Below are 18,906 nucleotides of genomic sequence, written 5' to 3'. Positions count from 1 at the left end.
CGACTAACGGACACTGGAATCAGTTTGCATATTACTTAGCATAGTAACTGTAGACACTTTCTTTTCAGCATTAAGCATCCGTCAGAAACGTTTTTTAACGCGCCTCGTAAATAAGGTGTGCTGGGGAGGGGGGAGTTCTCCAACTCCTGTATCCTCCTTTTATTGTATCTACGTTAAACCATCCTAAACTGACCTATTTGAAGAGTTGTCATTGAAAACATATAAATTAAAGCTATGCATAGCCGTTTCCCTCAGGTAGTATACTTCATTGAGGTTTGGGACCACTTCTTCTTTACAGGGAAAAAAAAAAAAAAAACTACTTTTACGTTGATTCAGGGATTTTGTATAGGTGTACCGAAGTGCGTTTTCGAGTATGAAGAAGTTCTGTCAGCAAAAAAGGGGAAATGAGTTTCATATAATGGATAAACAGACGGACTACCACGCTCTATTATGATGGCGTCATAATTTTATAAGTGACAAAAGCAGCAAGTTAGGGTAAAATTAGACTAGCTCAGGGCAAACATAGTTAGGCTATGATAAGTTTGGTTAGATTAGGTTAGATTCAAATAGGTTAGGTTAGGTAAGGTTTGGAGAGATTGGGTTAGATAAGTTTATGCTGGGATAAATTAGGTTGTCAGGTTACTAGGATTTGGGTTTCGTTAGGGTAAAATAGTTTAGACATGAGTATGCCTGAGGAATGAGGTTGTTACAGTAGTTTGCGTTTTGTTTAGATAAAGTAACACTAATGATGGTAGATCAGTGCCGAAACGGTGTTCTAAGATGACGTCCGTCTGTCATATGACGTCTGTCAAAACCTGAAAACGCACCCAGGAAAAGAATAAAAATCACATTAAAGAAATTGCTAAGAAAGAAAGAAAAAATGCATAATAAAGTGATCATATGTATCCATAGAAGGTTATCCCACCGGCATTCCACATAGGCATTCGTAGGCTATATGGGTATTATCTCATATCTGCTATAAAGTTAACTGCAACATCAATAAACGGAGGAAAGTCGGGATGTAAATTCAAACCAGATCATGATCAGCTCCGTGATCTGTGAGTACAAACAGAAAACCCTTTTATTTCATGTGGAGGCAAAGAAATGACAGTTACTTCCTCAGACTGAAAGAGTTACTGTAAGCACAAATTCTGCATGTCAGTCAATCATACCAGAGTCGTATACATGGCCTAGAAAAAATGTTTTTTACATAGGAGACTGCTGGACGATACTGAGCGCTGTTGCTGTTTGCTTTGTTTTTAGCAAGTCAGATATTTCTGACTATCCAGCTCTTTTAAATTCCATATAAAGTTCCATCCATGTACAGTGTTAGTAAAAATAGAAGGAACACAAATAAATAAGGCGGTAGTGGAATTTTTTCAATTATTGTTCTAGAATGTGCAGAGGAGATTTTTTGGGGTGTGTCCTCGGGTTTACTTGGATGTGAACTTGGTGGACTGCAGGCTGAAGCAGCCCTATCATGCGTTAGCCACCCTTTTTCCGGGGATAGCAAAGAGACTGGGGTACTTTTTATAACCGGGCAGCAACGCCTCCAGGCTTCATCAGTGCAAGCACCTGTGGACGTCACTAGCCTGTACCGACGGAAAATGGAAGAATATGCCAGCACTACGCCTCGCGGCTGGTGTGATTCCCCCTTTTGGGGGGAGGGGGGGGCTCTAATTATTATTTTATTTTAAGTTTGCAAATACAGAACACTTCGCAACGAAGATAGAGTGAATAAAAACGGGATAAATATGACTTCAAGATATTCATCATTATCTAGCACTGGTATGGAGACCTGCTTTTCGGAAGAAATGAATAAGCTCTTTCATGTATTCGTCCTTTAGTCCTGCATTCACGAAAAACTTTTCGATGGATTCCCTGTTCTGCTTCAGATACGAGTATGCTTTTGTAGGAAGAACACCAGCCATGAGAAGATTTTGCCATCTCCCTTTTCTCTCCTTTCTGCAAAACAAATGTGGTTTAAGAGGGAAAACTATAATTATGACAAGCTTTTGCTTTCCTTGTGTGTGTTCATCCTGCAGAAATAAATCATACTTACAACAGAGAGCTTGATTGTACTTGGGTACGCTTGGGTTTGATGATGAAGATGTATCAGGACTATGACGTGGGTATGATGGTACAGGTGGCGCTAGGTCGTGTAGGAGATCTGTGGATGGCGATGATGACATCATGATGATATTTTAGGACAGCTATGTTGATGTGATGCAATGGGTGCCGATGCGTGGTGACGATGATGATACTGATTGATAAGAGAGCTGCTTGGGTGTGATGTTGTGGATGCTGGTGGGTGTGGTGTGTGGTGTGTGATGATGATGATGATGATTCAGAGAGGCTACTTGAGTGTGATGTTATGGATGCTGGTGGGTGTAGTGTGTGATGGGTGATGTTGATGATGATTCAGGAGCGCTACGTGGGTGTGATGCTGTGGGTGTTAATGGATCTGATGGGTCTGTAGGTGTGGTGGGTAATGATAATGTTGACAATGTTTCAGGAGAGCTACGTGGGTGTGATGTTGTGGGTGTTGGCGGCTCTGGTTGGTGTGGTGGGTAACGGCATTCACCTGACCCACGACCTGCTCACGCCCCACGACCGTCCCTTTTACGTGCCCGTCGTCCGTCTGCTGTTAGGAGCATTACACATCGCAGCCATAGTCGTCGTCCGCTCATACGCATACACGGTTGGTAATTGACCACTTGTGAGTTTTGGGCTACAAGGAAGTTTAAAATATCGACATTGGTAATGATCGTAGTGTAAATCGCGTTTTCAATAGAAAAATGTCGTGTGAACATGGCTTTGACATAACATCAAGTACTTTCTGAATAATATTTTGGTTCAACTTACTGCATCGAAAACCGTCCATCCTTTCACAGATTCGGGGTATCGCATAATAATTTCCTTTATTAATATTTACATCAAAGCATAACATTGTCAAGTGAGTAAGCATTTACAGTTTGTCAAAGCTGACCTTTGATCTGCTCAGGATATGAAGTGCTCTCAGAGCTCTTTCCAAGAATCACTTTAGATGGCGCCTGCCCAACGATTCTCCTGCTGCTTGTGTTTTAAGCAGTTCATTGGAAAACTCATTGTGAAAAAGAGGAAAGTCGGTATACTCGCATGGGTTGTTTCTCTTGCGTGTTAGCGAGTAGGTTTAGTTTAAAAACTAGGAGAAAAACAGAGACAGTAAATTTGGAAAGCAGTGAACCACAGGACGTGTTAAGTGACAAGTTAAAACGATGGAAGAGTTATTGGAATGGTAAGTATCAAGGCAGCGTATGTAGAGGAAGTGGAAGCAAATGTGTCTGCCAAGATAGATAAGTCTGAAACAAGGCTAGCTCAGGCCGAGATCAGACTACATTAAAGTCATAGTTTTCAGCCAGTCAAAGGAGGATGCAAGCCCAAGGTAAGTAACACTGATAGAAGTGTATCTATCAATTTATCAGGAATCGGTTTCAGATTGTAGGAGATGAAATGAAAGATGAGTCTAGCTTCATACTTGACAGGGATTCGTTGATTGGGCATCGGAAGAAAGAGTTCTGTGCTCAAAGTTCAACGAGGAAGAGTTTTTGCTTTTCTGGGTTTATGATACCAAGATCTAGGACGTGCCTGAGAGAGATGGTGACTTAGCAATACCATTCAGGATTGTCTTTGCTACTGTGATGGAAAATAATAATGTAACTTTCAGAAGAGATACTTAGGAAGTATAGGGATCTTATTAGGAGGTTCGAGGAAATCCCTAGGAAGTTAGTTATCTGTGGTCTGTTATCAAGATTTGAAGTTCGTTCTGTGATCCTCAAAGAATGATAAGAGTCAAAAGTACGTTTGAAGGTCTGTGTAGAAAGTAAGTTGTGTGTGTTTGTTGATGCTTGGGACATTTTTTTTTTTTTTTTCATACCAGGAATACCAATACACCAGTCCTGTATGAGACAGCCCTAGCATGTATTCAATATGGACGGTGGGTGTTAGCGCCGAAGTGGTGACATGTAGAGGTGTATGGTATGTAGGAGGACTGCTGGGCCTTGATAGCAGGCTGTGAAGCCTATGCCCAGAGTCGGTCACATAAAAAAAAAAAAAAAAGGAGCCTATATGGTAGAAGTGGCCATCACCTCAATAGGCCAGGAAAAGCTATGTTTAGCAGGGTTCTATATGACAATGTTAGGAATGCCTTGGCTAGTAACAGAGAAATGGAAATAATGACATTAAATTTCGTAGCTGTTAACAACCCAATCCATGTGGCCAATGATGATAGGGTAGTGAAGTGAGACCAGATCACCAGGCGATTCAGAGTTCTGACCTCACTTCAGGTGCAAGTGAACAATCAAGGATTTCTGAGGAGGGTAGGGGTGTCTTTTCGGAGGCTTGTAGGATAGTTTCAGTCTTGAGTGGGAATTTAAACAAATAAACTGGGCTAATTTCAGTGTGTCTCAAAACCCTACTAGATCCAGCAGTACTATGAATATTACGTATAAGAATATGAGAAATAATATTTCAAAGAGAGAAATATCAATTAGGCCTAGGCTATTTATGCAACAACATAAATTCCCAACATAATTATGAATTATGACTGCAGAATCATGGATAACCCTCATGATCAGCACCTTACTGAAGAAGAATCGCCACAAAACTATACCATATTTGAAATACTGTGACTGCATAAAACTTGTGGGGGAGTTCTAATATAGTAAAAACCACACAGATTCAATGCAGATCTATGTACTGAATATTTAAATGTACGATTCTTTGTACGTCGTAAATTTCAACGTGAGTAATAAACCCATTATTTTTCGTATACTACAAAAGAAGTCAAAGTTTGATGAAAAAGATGAACTACTTCACAAATGAAAAAAAAAAAAAAAATCAAGGACGGAGGTATTTTGGAGGACTTCAGTGATACTGCTACGTCGCTGCCCCACAGTGCCACAGTAGCTCCAAACAGCATTAGTTCAGTATAGGAAGGACGTTGCCAAGTGAGCTGTGCTTCCTATGGTCAGCCTTTTGGGTTACAGCACACAAGATCAGCTGAGGTGAAAATAAACACTGGCTTCCAAAGTTTGTCTTTATTTTCCAAATAATTACACTTACTGCTTTCCAACATCACTGCACTATTTTCACAAGCAGTGGAGCTGTACAAACTATAACTGCAATGACACTTCACCGTCTGCCAAAAACACTTCACTATTTTCACAAGTACCAATAATATACAAACTGCACTGCAATGACACTGAACAACACTCAAACTACACTGAAAACTGACTGATTCCTCTAGTCTCTTCTCTATCTTTATATAAGCTTGCATTGTTCTAGAATGATCTACATTCTAGGAGAAGCAACAGTTGCTAACTCGGAGGTATCCAAAACATGCCAGAGTTTTCTTACATTCCTTAACACTGTAAATTATTTAGCAATGACAATCAATCAATCAATCAATCATTTCCTGTGGCACCCTCGGGGATGCATAGGGCCTCGATGAACTCACACCACCACATCCTATCTTGTGCTAGCTCCTCAAGATCTCCCCAACACTCATCTCCAGCTTCCCGTCTCATTGTCCTCACCCGCGTCTCTTTAGGCCTTCCTCTACCTCTCCTACCAAGTGCCACCCACCCTGGTGTACCTCGTACTATTCCCTGTCTCCTATACACATGTCCTAGCCACTTCCATCGTGAGAATCTAACATATTCATCGATCGGCTGCACTCCCGTTATTTCTCTAATTCTACTATTTGGTATCCTTTCCCACCACTTAACTCCTAATATTCTTCTAAGTGCTTTATTTTCAAACACAAAGAATTTTTTTTCCATAGTCACTGTGCTGTACCAAGACTCGTGTCCATAAATTAAGATACTCCTAACCATTACCTTATAAAGTTTGATTTTTGTATGCACAGAAAAATTGCTATTATTCCAAATATTTTTAAGCATTCCCATTGCCTGATTAGCCTTCTTTAACCTTTCCTCGAATTCAAAGTTCAAAGAACCATCCTTGGCTAAATAAGTACCTAAATATTTAAACCTATCAACTTGCTTTACAACCATACCTCCAATTACACATTCCTGCGCATTTTCCATATTCATATTGATTATTTCAGTTTTTCCACAATTAATAACCAAACCCACCTTGCGACCTTCACTCACCAAACAGTCCAACACTCTCTGCATCTCTTCTGGCCCATCACAAATCAAAACTATATCATCTGCATAATCTAAATCCAAAAGTTTCCTGTTCTCTCCCCAAAATATACCTGCACCGGTTTCTGTTCCAACGCGTTTCATAATGTAATCAATGACCAATATAAATAGTAAAGGCGATAGAACACCACCTTGAGTTACTCCGGACTTGACTTCAAACGAATCACTCAGACAACCATCAACCATCACTTTACAAAATGTGTCCTCATGCATGTTCATAATGACCCTCACAAACTCCTCTGTTATTCCATAATGTCTCATGATCTTCCCCATAGTCTCTCTCGAAACACTATCAAAAGCCTTTTCAAAATCAACAAAACAAAGACTTAACGGTACTCTCATTTCATTAACTTGCTGCATCAAATGCCTAACTATAAAGATCTGACCATTGCAACCACGTCCCTTTCTAAAACCAGCCTGTTCATCCCTCAGAATACCCTCAACCACCGGCTCCAACCTATTTAACAACACTCTACTGAAAACTTTCAAAACTATCGGTGACAAAGAGATTCCCCTCCAATTGCCACATTCACTCAGGTCTCCCTTCTTCGGAACTTTAACAATTACACCATTCTTCCAAACTGATAGTAGTAACCCCGTCACCCATATCTTATTGAATAGCTTGGTCAAGATCATTATTAATCTATCCCCCTCCACTTTAAACATTTCCGGAAATAAACCATCCTCCCCTGGTGCCTTATTATTCTTTAACTGTTTTACTGCTTTCTCCACTTCTGCAAGCCTCAACTCTCCTGTTTCTATATTTAAATCTTCCTGAGCAGACGGTATATCCTCTTCTGGTGGTATTGGTCTATTAAGAACTGTCTCAAAATTCTCTTTCCATCTATTTTTAATATCTCCATCTTTGGTCAATAAATTTCCTTCCCTGTCTCTAACTGGTATTTCCTTGCGTTTACCTGCATTACCACTCAGTTCTCTAATCGATTCATATGCTATTCTTTGACTCTGTCCATCATTTTTGTTTATTAAGATTTCAGTCTCTGCAACCTTTTCATCCACACATCTTCTTTTATCTCTCCTAGCTAACCTTCTTACTTCTGAATTCAAACTCCAGTACGCAGCTCTTGCTAATTCAATCTCTCGTTCATCAACGCATTGCATCTCACTCCTCAATTTAGCCTCACCTCTCTTTTTTATCATATCCCACGTTTCCTCTGATATCCATTTCTTTCTCCTGAATCTATGTCTCCTTCCAATCGTACATTCAGCAGTCTCATGCAAAACTTTGTTCACATCCTCCCACATCTCATCTACACTTCTCTCCCCCTCTTCCAACGTTTCCTCTTGCATTAAATTACATAATTTAACACGCAATCACTTAAATAAAATATTATTGAGAAAAAGAGCATAAAAATTACTGTACAACTTACAAAACAGCATGCTAACTGGCAATTCTGACTCGTACTGAAACTGCGGCAAACATCGAGAATTCTCCAGAACAATCTAGATAGCAATCCAGCTTCACAACACTACCCTCTCCCTAATCCTTTTGTTGTCTCGACAAAACTACACACTATATACAAACATAAACCCTAATCCTAATGAAACATCTAACTATAGGCAAAATAATCCTTCAACTTATCAAGTCTTCTCCTATGCTGCTTCTGACAAGGTCCTTTCTCCTCCACACAGTCCACTCCTCCTGGAATGTCTTTGTCCGCTTCCTGATGCACTTCTCTTGTGAAACTGTCACCATCCTCTTGTACTTCAGTTCGTTGGTCCTCCTCAAAATCCGCGGCTGTGGAAGAGCACGATTCCCTGGAGACATCCCAGCTGTAATGCAATGGCCCATCACATGCGATTCACATGTACCACATTTGGGCGAGATTTCCTGTCCAGAATGTTACATCTGATAGGCAGTCCAGCACAGTGTACGGCCCATCCCATGGGCTTTGCATCTTCGGTGAATGTCCCTTCTTTCGATGAGGATTGTATAACCAAACTTGGTCACCATTCTTGAAGCTCACCTCACTTGCCTTGGCACCGTACTTACACTTCATTACCTCTCCTGAAATCTTAAGGACTCCTCGCACTTAGTGATGTACTTAGCCAGCCATTCCTGAAGATGCTTCGCATAGCTGGAGGTGTCTGAAGGAGGCTCTTCACCAGATGGTCTTCCCATTAACAAGTCAATGGGTAAACATAACTTGTGGCTCAGCATCAGTTTTGCAGGGGTGTAGCCAGTAGACTCATGGGATACAGACCGATATGCCATTAGCAACACAGGTAATTTCTGTTCTCACTCCATTTGTCCATCTACGCAGTACTTGACTAGTTCTGGTCCCAGGGTCCAGTTGAATTTCTCCACCATCCCATCTGACTGTGGCCTTTGTGGGGTCATCCTGGTCTTCTTGATCCCCAGTAACTTGCACCACTCATGGAATACAGCAGACTCAAAGTTTATACCCTGGTCTGAATGTAGCTCGCCTGGCATCCCAAAACGACAGAAAAACTGGTCAAGCAACACCTGAGCAATAGTTGCAGCCTCTTGATCGGGGATAGCATGGGCTTCTGGCCACTTTGTGAAGTAGTCCATGGCAACACATATATACCAGTTTCCTCTTTCAGTTAGTGGCAAAGGTCCAGCAATGTCCACTGCAACTCTTTCCATCAGTGCACCCACTTGGCACAGCTGAAGAAGGGCTCAACCACGTTTCTTGGACCCCTTTTTGGCACAGCATACATCACAGACCTGACATCACTTTTCAGCATCCTGCCGCATGCCAGTCCAATAGAACCTCTGTTGCAGCTGGCTTAGAGTTTTCTTTGCTCCCAGTACCCACTAGTGATCTGGTTATGAGACTCATCCAAGCTCCCAGACCTCATTTTCTTGGAACCACCAGTTGGCAGTACTTGCCGAGGCCATCGGGTGTCTCTCACTGATGCTACAGAAGCCCTTTATTCAAATGAAGAAGGTCCCACTGACTCCAGTAGCGCTTGGTCGCAGGGCTGAATCTAGAAACCTCTTCCCAAGATGGTCGCATTGTACTCCGCTGCAGCCACTCTAGCACTGGTTGTAAATCTGCATCCTTAATCTGCATCTTCTTCATGTCTTCTACATTACACATCTGGCCCTGTCACTACAGTATGGCAGCATTTCTTGCTAAGATTCCCATTCCTATACACTGCTTGCTGTCTGTCCTTCCATCTTCTGCGGCCTTCTTTTTGCAGTCCTTCTCACTTGGACGCTCGTAGCTGAAGTGTCCTACCTCACAACATGTCCAAAATCTGTTCATATCAGTCATGGGTTTCCTTGCACTGTTCCATTCTTGTTCCTTTTTCCATTTGTAAGGATCCACCTTCTTGCGTTCGAGCTTCCTGCAGAACCAGCAACCTCCTCCAGTCTTCTCCTGTTCTTTCTTCCACATGCAGAGTTGCCAACTGAAAGTCACAAAATAGCGCTAGACTATTACCTAAAATGCACTAAAAAGTGCCAAATTTCCATGGAAAGCACCAAAAGAAGCACCAGAAATTATTTGTGAATATGGTAAATTCATTCTGGTCTACACACAATTAAATGCATTTTCTCACCCACCAGTATAGCACCTGTAGGTCTGCTAATTCTCACTCTGTTATCTCTCTGGGGTCTCCCTCGATGTACATCGCCATTCCCTCCTCCGATTGATGCAAGGTCAGTGGTTCAGATGAAGTCTGGTATGTATCCGAAGATCAACACCCTCAGGTAGTTTGTAATCATACCAACATTTTCCGTGCCTTCTTAGCCCATACTTGATAGTCAAAACAGCGTTTAAACTCTTGATACTTAGCTGGCTATGGAGTTTTGACTTAACAATGCCCATTTGGCCGAAAACTTGTTCCACATCAGCATTGGAATGAGGTAAAGAAAGTATTGTTAGGGCCTGATTCAACAGTTCTTGGAAAGAATTTTCTTCAGTCGCATCCCTGTATGAAGTTATTTCTGCCGAAATGCAAGTGGTAGAGGGATATCTTTGTGAAGAGAATAGTTCCTCAGCCTTCTTATGCTTGATTGTATTTCTATGCCTTTCTAAGTCACTCAACTTGGCTGTCACCGAACACTTTCAGTATCTGCAGAAACATTTTATGTCGTCTCCATCTTCTCTCATTGCCAGTTTTAAAATCTGGAGTCAGTTAGCCACTGAGCTCTGAAGTGTTGAGTGTATTTTTTGCTCATCATAAAAAGGCAACCAAAAATAATGTCCAAACAGAAACAACTCAGTTCTGTAGGTGACTCACCACAGATGAGGATTAAGGCTCTACTGGACATAGTGGACAGCCGTCCATCATGGACACGTCCACTCTCCAGACCAGACGGCGCTGGCGGCCAGGATGGAATGGAACGATTCCTCATTTAGCAAAAACAGTTTTTAAATTTCTATCAGAAGGCTTATTTTCAAAAATTACTGATACTTTTACATATTCCTTGCTAACCCAACTATTATAAATCGTACTGTTGCTAAAAGCACTAAATCCGGAGCTAAATTAGATAATCTAGCTATCTATCTATATACCAAGGCTGCTTCCCCAAGGAAAGAGAGGTAGCCGAGACAGGACGACACACTCCCAATTTACTCATCCACTCAAACACATTCATTCACATCTTAGCCCCAAAGGGGAGAAGGGGCAGATCCTCACCGCACCACACCACACGATGGTCAACTGTGCAGTGCAATCAGTGACATCCACAGCAGCACTAAACAGTGCCATGGTACTATATAAAAAAACATGACGCTATACATATCCAGAATGTGCCAAATCTTGCACAAAAAGCACTAAATTGGCAACACTATCCATTTGTTGCAATCCACTTTCCGATGTCCTGGCTCTCACAGTACCAGCACCTTCCTTCAAATTTTTCTACTTCACGTACCTGCCCCTTCTTGCCAAGAATCCCGCACTATGACCTGCTTGAGAAGTAGACGTACTAGATCTGACGTATGACTCAAATTCTAGAGCCCTGGCTAGTGCTTCTTGCATGCATCTGGGTTGTACCTACTTCATTTGCACTTTCAGTTCTGCACTATCAAAATCATCGATGAACTGGTCCCCCAGAAGAATAGCCAACAGGTTAGGTGCTGCTACAGGGTATGCCTTGTGTGCCATACTCTCCAGGTCATGAGCAAGCTGCTGTAGGACTTTTTCTTGCGCCTGTTAATGGCTCCGGAATATTGCTCTGTAAACCTCAGTCTGGTACATGGTTCCATGTCTGTGCTCTAGCACTTCAATCCGGGACTGACAACTGTTTCTCTGCATCACTGACATCTGGCCCAGAATTTCCAATGCAGCACCCTTCAGGCTAGTATCAAGCTGAACTACCCTCTACCTATCATCCCAACTATTCTGATCAGCAAGTACAGTAACTCAAACTGCACACAGTAAGCTTCCCAAAATACTATCTATCTATCTATTGCCAGACGCCTCAATCCCGTTTGTGGTGGCCACAAACAAATCGCCTCCAAGTCGCCCTGTCCCCCGCCATTTTTTTTTTTTTTTTTAAATAACAGAACGGAGGAAGGAAAAACAAATGGGGAAAAAAAATAATCCATACACCAGATTACTGGTGTCCTCTGTTCATAAAATATCTGTAACAGTTAGACTTGAACAGTTGTAGGTTGAAATTTGGAGGAAAACAACTCTGGGGAAGTGAGTTCCAGAGAGATGCAGTTCGGGGAATGAAAGAATTCTGATAGGCAGAAGTTCTGCAATATGGTTGAGTGACATTCCAGTCATGAGCGCTACCAGATGCCCGTGTAGCACGAGGGAAGGCATGGAGAGGTGGCACCATGGACGCAACTTCGTCTGAGCATTTGCCAAAAAAATATCTGTTAAATAATGCAAGGGAGGCAACATTCCTTCTTACTTGCAGGGGAGGTAGTTTATATGTAATGGCAGGGTTGTTAATGATTCTAACAGCTTTATTTTGAATTTTGTCTAGTTGTCTTAATGCAACCTCTCCACAACCATCCCACAAGGGTGAGCAATATTCAAGCTGAGAGCGCACATGACTCTTATAAATTATAGCCAACTGCTCATCGGCGAAGAAGTTACGGACTCTGTACAATAATCCAAGTTTCTTTGAGGCGGTTTTAGCAAGTGATCTGACATGAGAGGTCCAGCTGAGGGCACTGTTAAGTGAGACACCAAGAATTTCAATACTTTTGGAGATGGGAATATTAGTAGCACTGATGGTAATGTACGAATCTGGCAATATCTGTCTAATAGTAAACTGTATATATTTAGTTTTACTAGCATTAAAAGAGACAAGGTTGTTTTGTCCCCATTCACTGATTGTAGATAGATCTTGATTTATGGAGATGGCTGTACTGAGTTGAGAGGTAGAGATATTAGACTTTGTAATTGGATGTCTGAGTGTGAATGAACTATGTAGTGTTGAGTCATCTGCATATGAGTGAATGGGATTGTGAGTGACAGATAAGAGATCATTAATGTGAACCAGAAATAGGGTTGGCGCCAGAACTGATCCCTGCGGCACGCCGGCGTTAATTGAGTGGAAATTTGAATATACATCATCTACTTTTACTCTTATTTTCCTGTCACTAAGATAAGAAGAAATCAAAGGAACAAAAGACGTTAGTCCATAGCAAGGGAGTTTGGACAGCAGGGAACGGTGCCATACTCTGTCGAAAGCTTTAGAGATATCAAGAGCTACTGCATGAGTTTCTCCAAAAAGATCAATTGACTGATGGATCGTATGAGTTAAGAGATTGAGTATGTCAATGGTGGATCTTTCGCCGTGAAAACCGTATTGTCTATCACTAATTAAGTTGTTGGATTCAAGATGTTTAACAATATGCTTATTCGAGAAATTACCAATATGCCGGGAATCGAACCCGGGACTCTCAGGTGAGAGCCAGGCAGCATACCACTACACCACAACCAGGTAAAAGTTAACTCACGTTGTCACAATCTTGTAACCAACGTCCCTCCGCCCCCACTGTGGGCATCAAGAGGATGAGTTAACCCCCTGGCACTCGGGCATATTGGTAATTGGTAATTTCTCTGATGATTTTTCCTGTGAAAAAAATAAAGGTTCTCTCTTCATTCTGACTTGCCGTAAGTGTTTGGGATAGATTAAAAGCATCTACTTGCCCGAGTGCCAGGGGGTTAACTCATCCTCTTGATGCCCACAGTGGGGGCGGAGGGACGTTGGTTACAAGATTGTGACAACGTGAGTTAACTTTTACCTGGTCGTGGTGTAGTGGTATGCTGCCTGGCTCTCACCTGAGAGTCCCGGGTTCGATTCCCGGCATATTGGTAATTTCTCTGATGATTTTTCCTGTGAAAAAATACAGGTTCTCTCTTCAATATGCTTATTAATTAAAGTTTCAAATACCTTACCAAGAGAAGATATGACAGCTATTGGTCTAATTGGAGGGGTCAGACGAACTTCCTTTCTTCGGAACTGGGTGGATATTGGCTTCTTTCCATGAATTTGGGAATAAAGAAGTACGTATGCATAGTCTGAATAATTTAGCTAGGACAGAGGCAAGTTCATGGGATCACTTTTTCAAAACAATTGGCGGAATTCCATCTGGGCCTGGAGCTTTGTTGGTAGGTAAATTGTCTAGGATGGATATTACGAATCTTGTCTGTATTTTAAGTGGGGCAATTTCGGGAGAATCAAGTTCCAGTACTGAGACATTCTGGCTGGTATCATCTATGGTAGAGTTTCTTGCAAAGGTACTAGCAAAGATATCTGCTTTCCCATATGGGTCATTTGTAATATTGCCATCTGAAGATTTCACTGCCCTGCTCCCAACTCACACCCCCCTCTCTCATATACCTCTCCACCCCATCCCTCCATCTCATCCTCGGCCTCCCCCTCCCTCTTCCCCCCTCCACCTCACTCACATACACTCTCTTCGTCAGTCTTTCACCCTCCATCCTCTCCACATGGCCAAACCAACTCAGTGTGTTTCTCATAACGCTTCCTATCACATCCACATCAACACCACAACGCTCCTTTATATCCTCATTCGTCAGCCTGTCTCTCCATGTGACTCCACAGGCTCCTCATAAATAACTCATTTCCACTGCTCTCACTCTTGACTTGTGTTCTTCCAGCAATGTCCAAGCTTCACTTCCGTACGTTAGAGTTGGTATCACAATACTGTCATGTAGTAACTTTTTCACTTCCATGCTCACTTCCCTGTTTCTTATCACTGCTTTCAAAGAACCAGCAACCTTTCTTCCCTGCTGTACCCTTTCAAGCACTTCACCCTCCAAACCTCCATCCTTACTCATCACACTACCCAAGTACTTAACGAACTCACATTTTCCAATTCCTCACCATTCAACCTCGCTGTACATTCACTAACTTCACCTCTCTCAAAGACCATCACTTTACTCTTCCCTACATTCACCTTTAGATTCCGTTTCTTACACACTCTCTCAAACTCATCCACCAAGCCTTGCAGCTCCCCTTCGTCTTCACTCAACAACACAGTATCATCTGCAAACAACAGTACAGGGAGTTTCCAAACACTATCCTCTCTCACCAGGGCCACTCCAACATCCACTACCCTTCCTTGTACCTCTTTTATTACCCCATCCATGTACAGATTGAACAACCATGGAGACATGACACATCCCTGTTTCAAACCAACTTTCAAAGAGAAAAATTCACTTAGTTCACCATCCACACGCACTGCAGCCTTCGCACCATCGTACATACTCTTCACAGCATTCAACAACTTCCCCTCTACTCCATATATTCTTAACGCTTTCCACAATCCTTGTCTATCCACCCTGTCATATGCTTTCTCCAAATCCATGAAAGCCGCATACAACTTCTTTCCCTTCTCTAGAAACTTTTCCACTAAAGATCTAAGAATGAATATCTGATCTACACAACCTCTCCCCTTCCTAAAGCCTCCCTGTTCTTCTCCAACTAATTTCTCTGTTCTTTCTCTAACTCTGTCTATAAGTATCCTACCACACACTTTTCCTATTATACTAAGAAGACAAATGCCCCTATGATTACCACACACTTCTTTTTCCCCTTTTCCTTTGTACAAGGGAATAATTATACCTGACTTCCAATCCTCCGGGACTCTACCTTCCTCCCAGGCCAATCTGCACATCTTCCACACCCATTCTACTACTATCTCTCTCCCATGCTTCAGCATTTCACCACACACTCCATCAATTCCTGGGGCTTTCCCTTATTTAACTTTCTTCATTGCTTCCACAACTTCTATCCTACTGATTTCTTCCTGTCTTCTCACCTCCCTCCTTCTCCCAGCCATTCCCCAGCCACTTATACTCGCATTACTTCCATCCTCTATGTTCAACAATTCCCAAAATACTCTGCCATGAAATTACTGAGATTTCGTTTTAATTCGACTCCCATTACAGTCATGCATTTCGCCAGTCTGGGGCCTAAAAACTGGGGCATCGTAATTAAAGTCCAGGACTTCAAAATTCTGCACTCTGATTATTCAGCCCTGTAATGCTACCTTTAGATGGTTGGGATCCATTAAGATTCACCATACACTGTCCATTCTTTTCATATGCTCCCTGTACTTTAACCTGAGGCTCAGCAGTGCATTATTTCTCTACAACCTCCATTTTCTCACTAATTATCTTTACATGGTCGACTACATGCTTCAACTGGTTATCTACATGCTGTCTCCACTCGACTACAATTCCCTTAATAACTGTCTTCAACTGGTTGTCTACATGCTGTTTGCACTCCGTCACATTATCGCATATCTCATACTACTGCTGTCGTAGCTCAGCATATATTTCCTCCTTCATTTGTTCCTGTTCTTCCTTTATTTCTCCCATGAAAGCATCTAGCTGTCCTTGCATCCTCAGTTGTGATTCCCTCTGTTGCTCTTGTAATGCCTCTTGAAGCTGTTCCCCGTGCTTGAAACTGTTGTTCGATTTCTTCATAATGTGCCTGTAATTATCCTTTGAGTTCATTCTGTCCTTCATTCTGTGCCTGTAGTCCTTCATGTTGTGCTTGCAGTTGTATACTTTGTGCTTGTAATTGTTCTTTGAGTTCTTTCCATCCTTTATTCTGTGCTTGTAATTGTTCTTTCTGTCCTTCATTCTCTGCCTGTAAATGTTCTTTGAGTACTTTCTGTCCTTCATTCTGTACTTGTAGTACCCTCATGATTGCCATTAGGGACTCCTGCTCTTCCTACCCAGCTCAGGGCCTTGTCTGCACACCCACGTGCTCCATGTCGAAGATTTGACTCACTGCAGCACCTTATCCACACTCCTTACACCATTGTTATGTCCCCACCCCACACTGCCACACTCAGTCACAGGAACCAAACAGCAGTAGTTTATTTTAGGAAGGACGTTGCCCAGTGAGTTGTTCTTCCTAAGGTCAGCCTTTCGGTGTACAACACACAATATCAGCTGAGACGAAAGTAAACATTGCCTTCTAAAGTTCACTGTCTTTATTTTCCAAATAATTATTACACTTAATGCTTTCCAACTTCACTTCACTATTTTCACAAGCATTGGAGCTATACAAACTTTACTAACTGCTATAACACTTCACTGTTTGCCAGCAACAATTCACTATTTTCACAAGTACCGAAAATACACAAACTGCACTGCAGTGACACTGAACAACACTCAAATTGCACTGAAAACTGACTGACTCCTCTAGTCTCTTCTCTATCCTTATAATTATGAGCATGCATAATTCTAGAATGATCTACATTCTAGGAGAAGCAACAGTTGCCAACTCAGAGATATCCAGACCATGCCAGAGTTTTCTTACATTACATAACACTGTAAATTATTTAGCATACAAACTTAAATTAAATTACATAATTTAACAAGCTATCACATAAATAAAACATTACTGAGAAAAAGAGCATAACAAATTAAATCATAACTTAGAAAATAACCACGCTCACAAACAACAGGGTAACTGGCAACTCTGACTCGTACCGAAGCTACGGTAAACATCGGGAATTCTCCAGAACAACCTAACTAGCAATCCAGCTTCTCAACAATATAAAGACTGACTGGAAAAATTCTTGTGCAGACAAAAGGAGAACAGGTTGCTAGAACTTGTAGATGATACATATTTAAAGGAGGCAGCGAATGCACTGAAGCGTGGTAATAATAGTCAAACATGTCCTAGCAACATAGAACAATAAAAAAAAAAAAATGTGTGTGATGTTGATGAAAATTTTAGTAACAGAGATCATAATATAATCATATATGAAGTTAATGTCAAGTGTAAGACTAGTATAAATAGATTTTTAGTTCCTAGCTTTAACTCGAAAGATAGGTAACCTGGGGTGTTTTTTACCCCTGGAAATAATTTTTTCGCTTGCCGTACCGACACCACGTCTTACTCAGGCCTGGGCCTCTCCGTAGCTTCATTGTTAATCGAGACATAACTGAGGGGGATGGGCTCAAGTTGCGCCCTCCATAGGTTCCCTAGATGTGAGGCCCCAAAGGAGGTTTTGGGTTAGAAACTACCCCAGGTCACCTACAAAGTGACTTTTTACACTTTTGACATACTTTGATTTGTGATTTTTTTTTTTTTTTTTTGTGAACACAAAGTGAAAGTGACGATTGATTAGATTGATTATTGCTTCAGAGATGTTTAGACCCCTGCACAGTGAACCACTAGTGGATGTAGGTAACGTTCTGGCCGCAGTAACCCATCAGGTAACCTGGGGTGTAAGGAACCCCACAAAGGAAAAAAAATAATGTGGAAAAATAGTTCATGCACATTTCTTATTGTATAATAATACAGGAATAAACTTTTACCATTATACTATTTTTTACTCCCAAAAACTTTATAATTGAGTTATGAAAATATTTTATGAGTATATCATCATCATCATCATCAACAGCCGTCTGAGTATCCACTGCAGGACCGGCCTATCCCGACTGATGTCGGGATGATACAGCCAAAGTATCTCTACGAAGTGGCTTAGGCTGTCTGGTAGAGACTGTATGTAGGGTGAGAAGTGCTTGTTAGTGTACTTGTAGTGTTGTAGTGGCTTTGGATGTGTGTGTAGTCTGTGAACCAAGTGTACTAGGCCCATGCAAGCCGACTGGGTGTAGGCATACTTTATAGTAAGCGACACTGGTTCAACCGCAGCACACCTTGTGTCTGCCAAAGTAGTAAGTGGCTAGGTGAACACTCCCAAAGTTTATTATCCTGGCAGGGCGCGAACCCTGGCTCACCTGAGTACGAAAACGCACACTCTGCCACTAAACCACAGAGGCTCCTGCTCGTATATCTATCTATCTATTGCCAGACGCCTCAATCCTGATCGGGGTGGCCACAAACAAATCGCCTCCACGTCTCCCGATCCGCCGCCATTTCACTGCCCTGCTCCCAACTCACACCCCCCTCTCCTATATACCTCTCCACCCGATCCCTCCATCTCATCCTCGGCCTCCCCCTTCCTCTCCCCCCTCCACCTCACTCATATACACTCTCTTCGTCAGTCTTTCACCTTCCATCCTCTCCACATGGCCAAACCAACTCAGTGTGTTCCTCCTAATGCTTCCTATCACATCCACCTCCACACCACAACCCTCCTTTATATCCTCATTTGTCAGCCTGTCTCTACATGTGACTCCACAGGCTCCTCTTAAATAACTCATTTCCACTGCTCTCACTCTTGCCTTTGTCCTTCCAACAACGTCCATGCTTCACTTCCATACGTTAGAGTTGGTATCACAG

General features: G+C 42.0%; 1 protein-coding gene across 1 annotated transcript in view; it reads left to right on the top strand.

The window, feature by feature from the left end:
- The window catches only part of LOC145398038 (uncharacterized), a 151,586-nt gene that overhangs the window by 85,767 nt on the left and 46,913 nt on the right, over positions 1–18,906 (top strand). Inside the window, exon 5 of the mRNA XM_080271001.1 lies at positions 2,516–2,701. Coding sequence (XP_080127127.1) covers positions 2,516–2,701 — 186 coding nt within the window. The remainder of the gene's footprint in view (positions 1–2,515; positions 2,702–18,906) is intronic.

The sequence above is a fragment of the Coenobita brevimanus genome, chromosome 5 (assembly GCF_032717465.1).
Source record: "Coenobita brevimanus isolate Jiangsu-jjx chromosome 5, ASM3271746v2, whole genome shotgun sequence".
NCBI lineage: Eukaryota > Metazoa > Arthropoda > Malacostraca > Decapoda > Coenobitidae > Coenobita > Coenobita brevimanus.
Note: the sequence above shows the minus strand (reverse complement) of the source record. Positions and strands in the feature narration are given on the sequence as shown.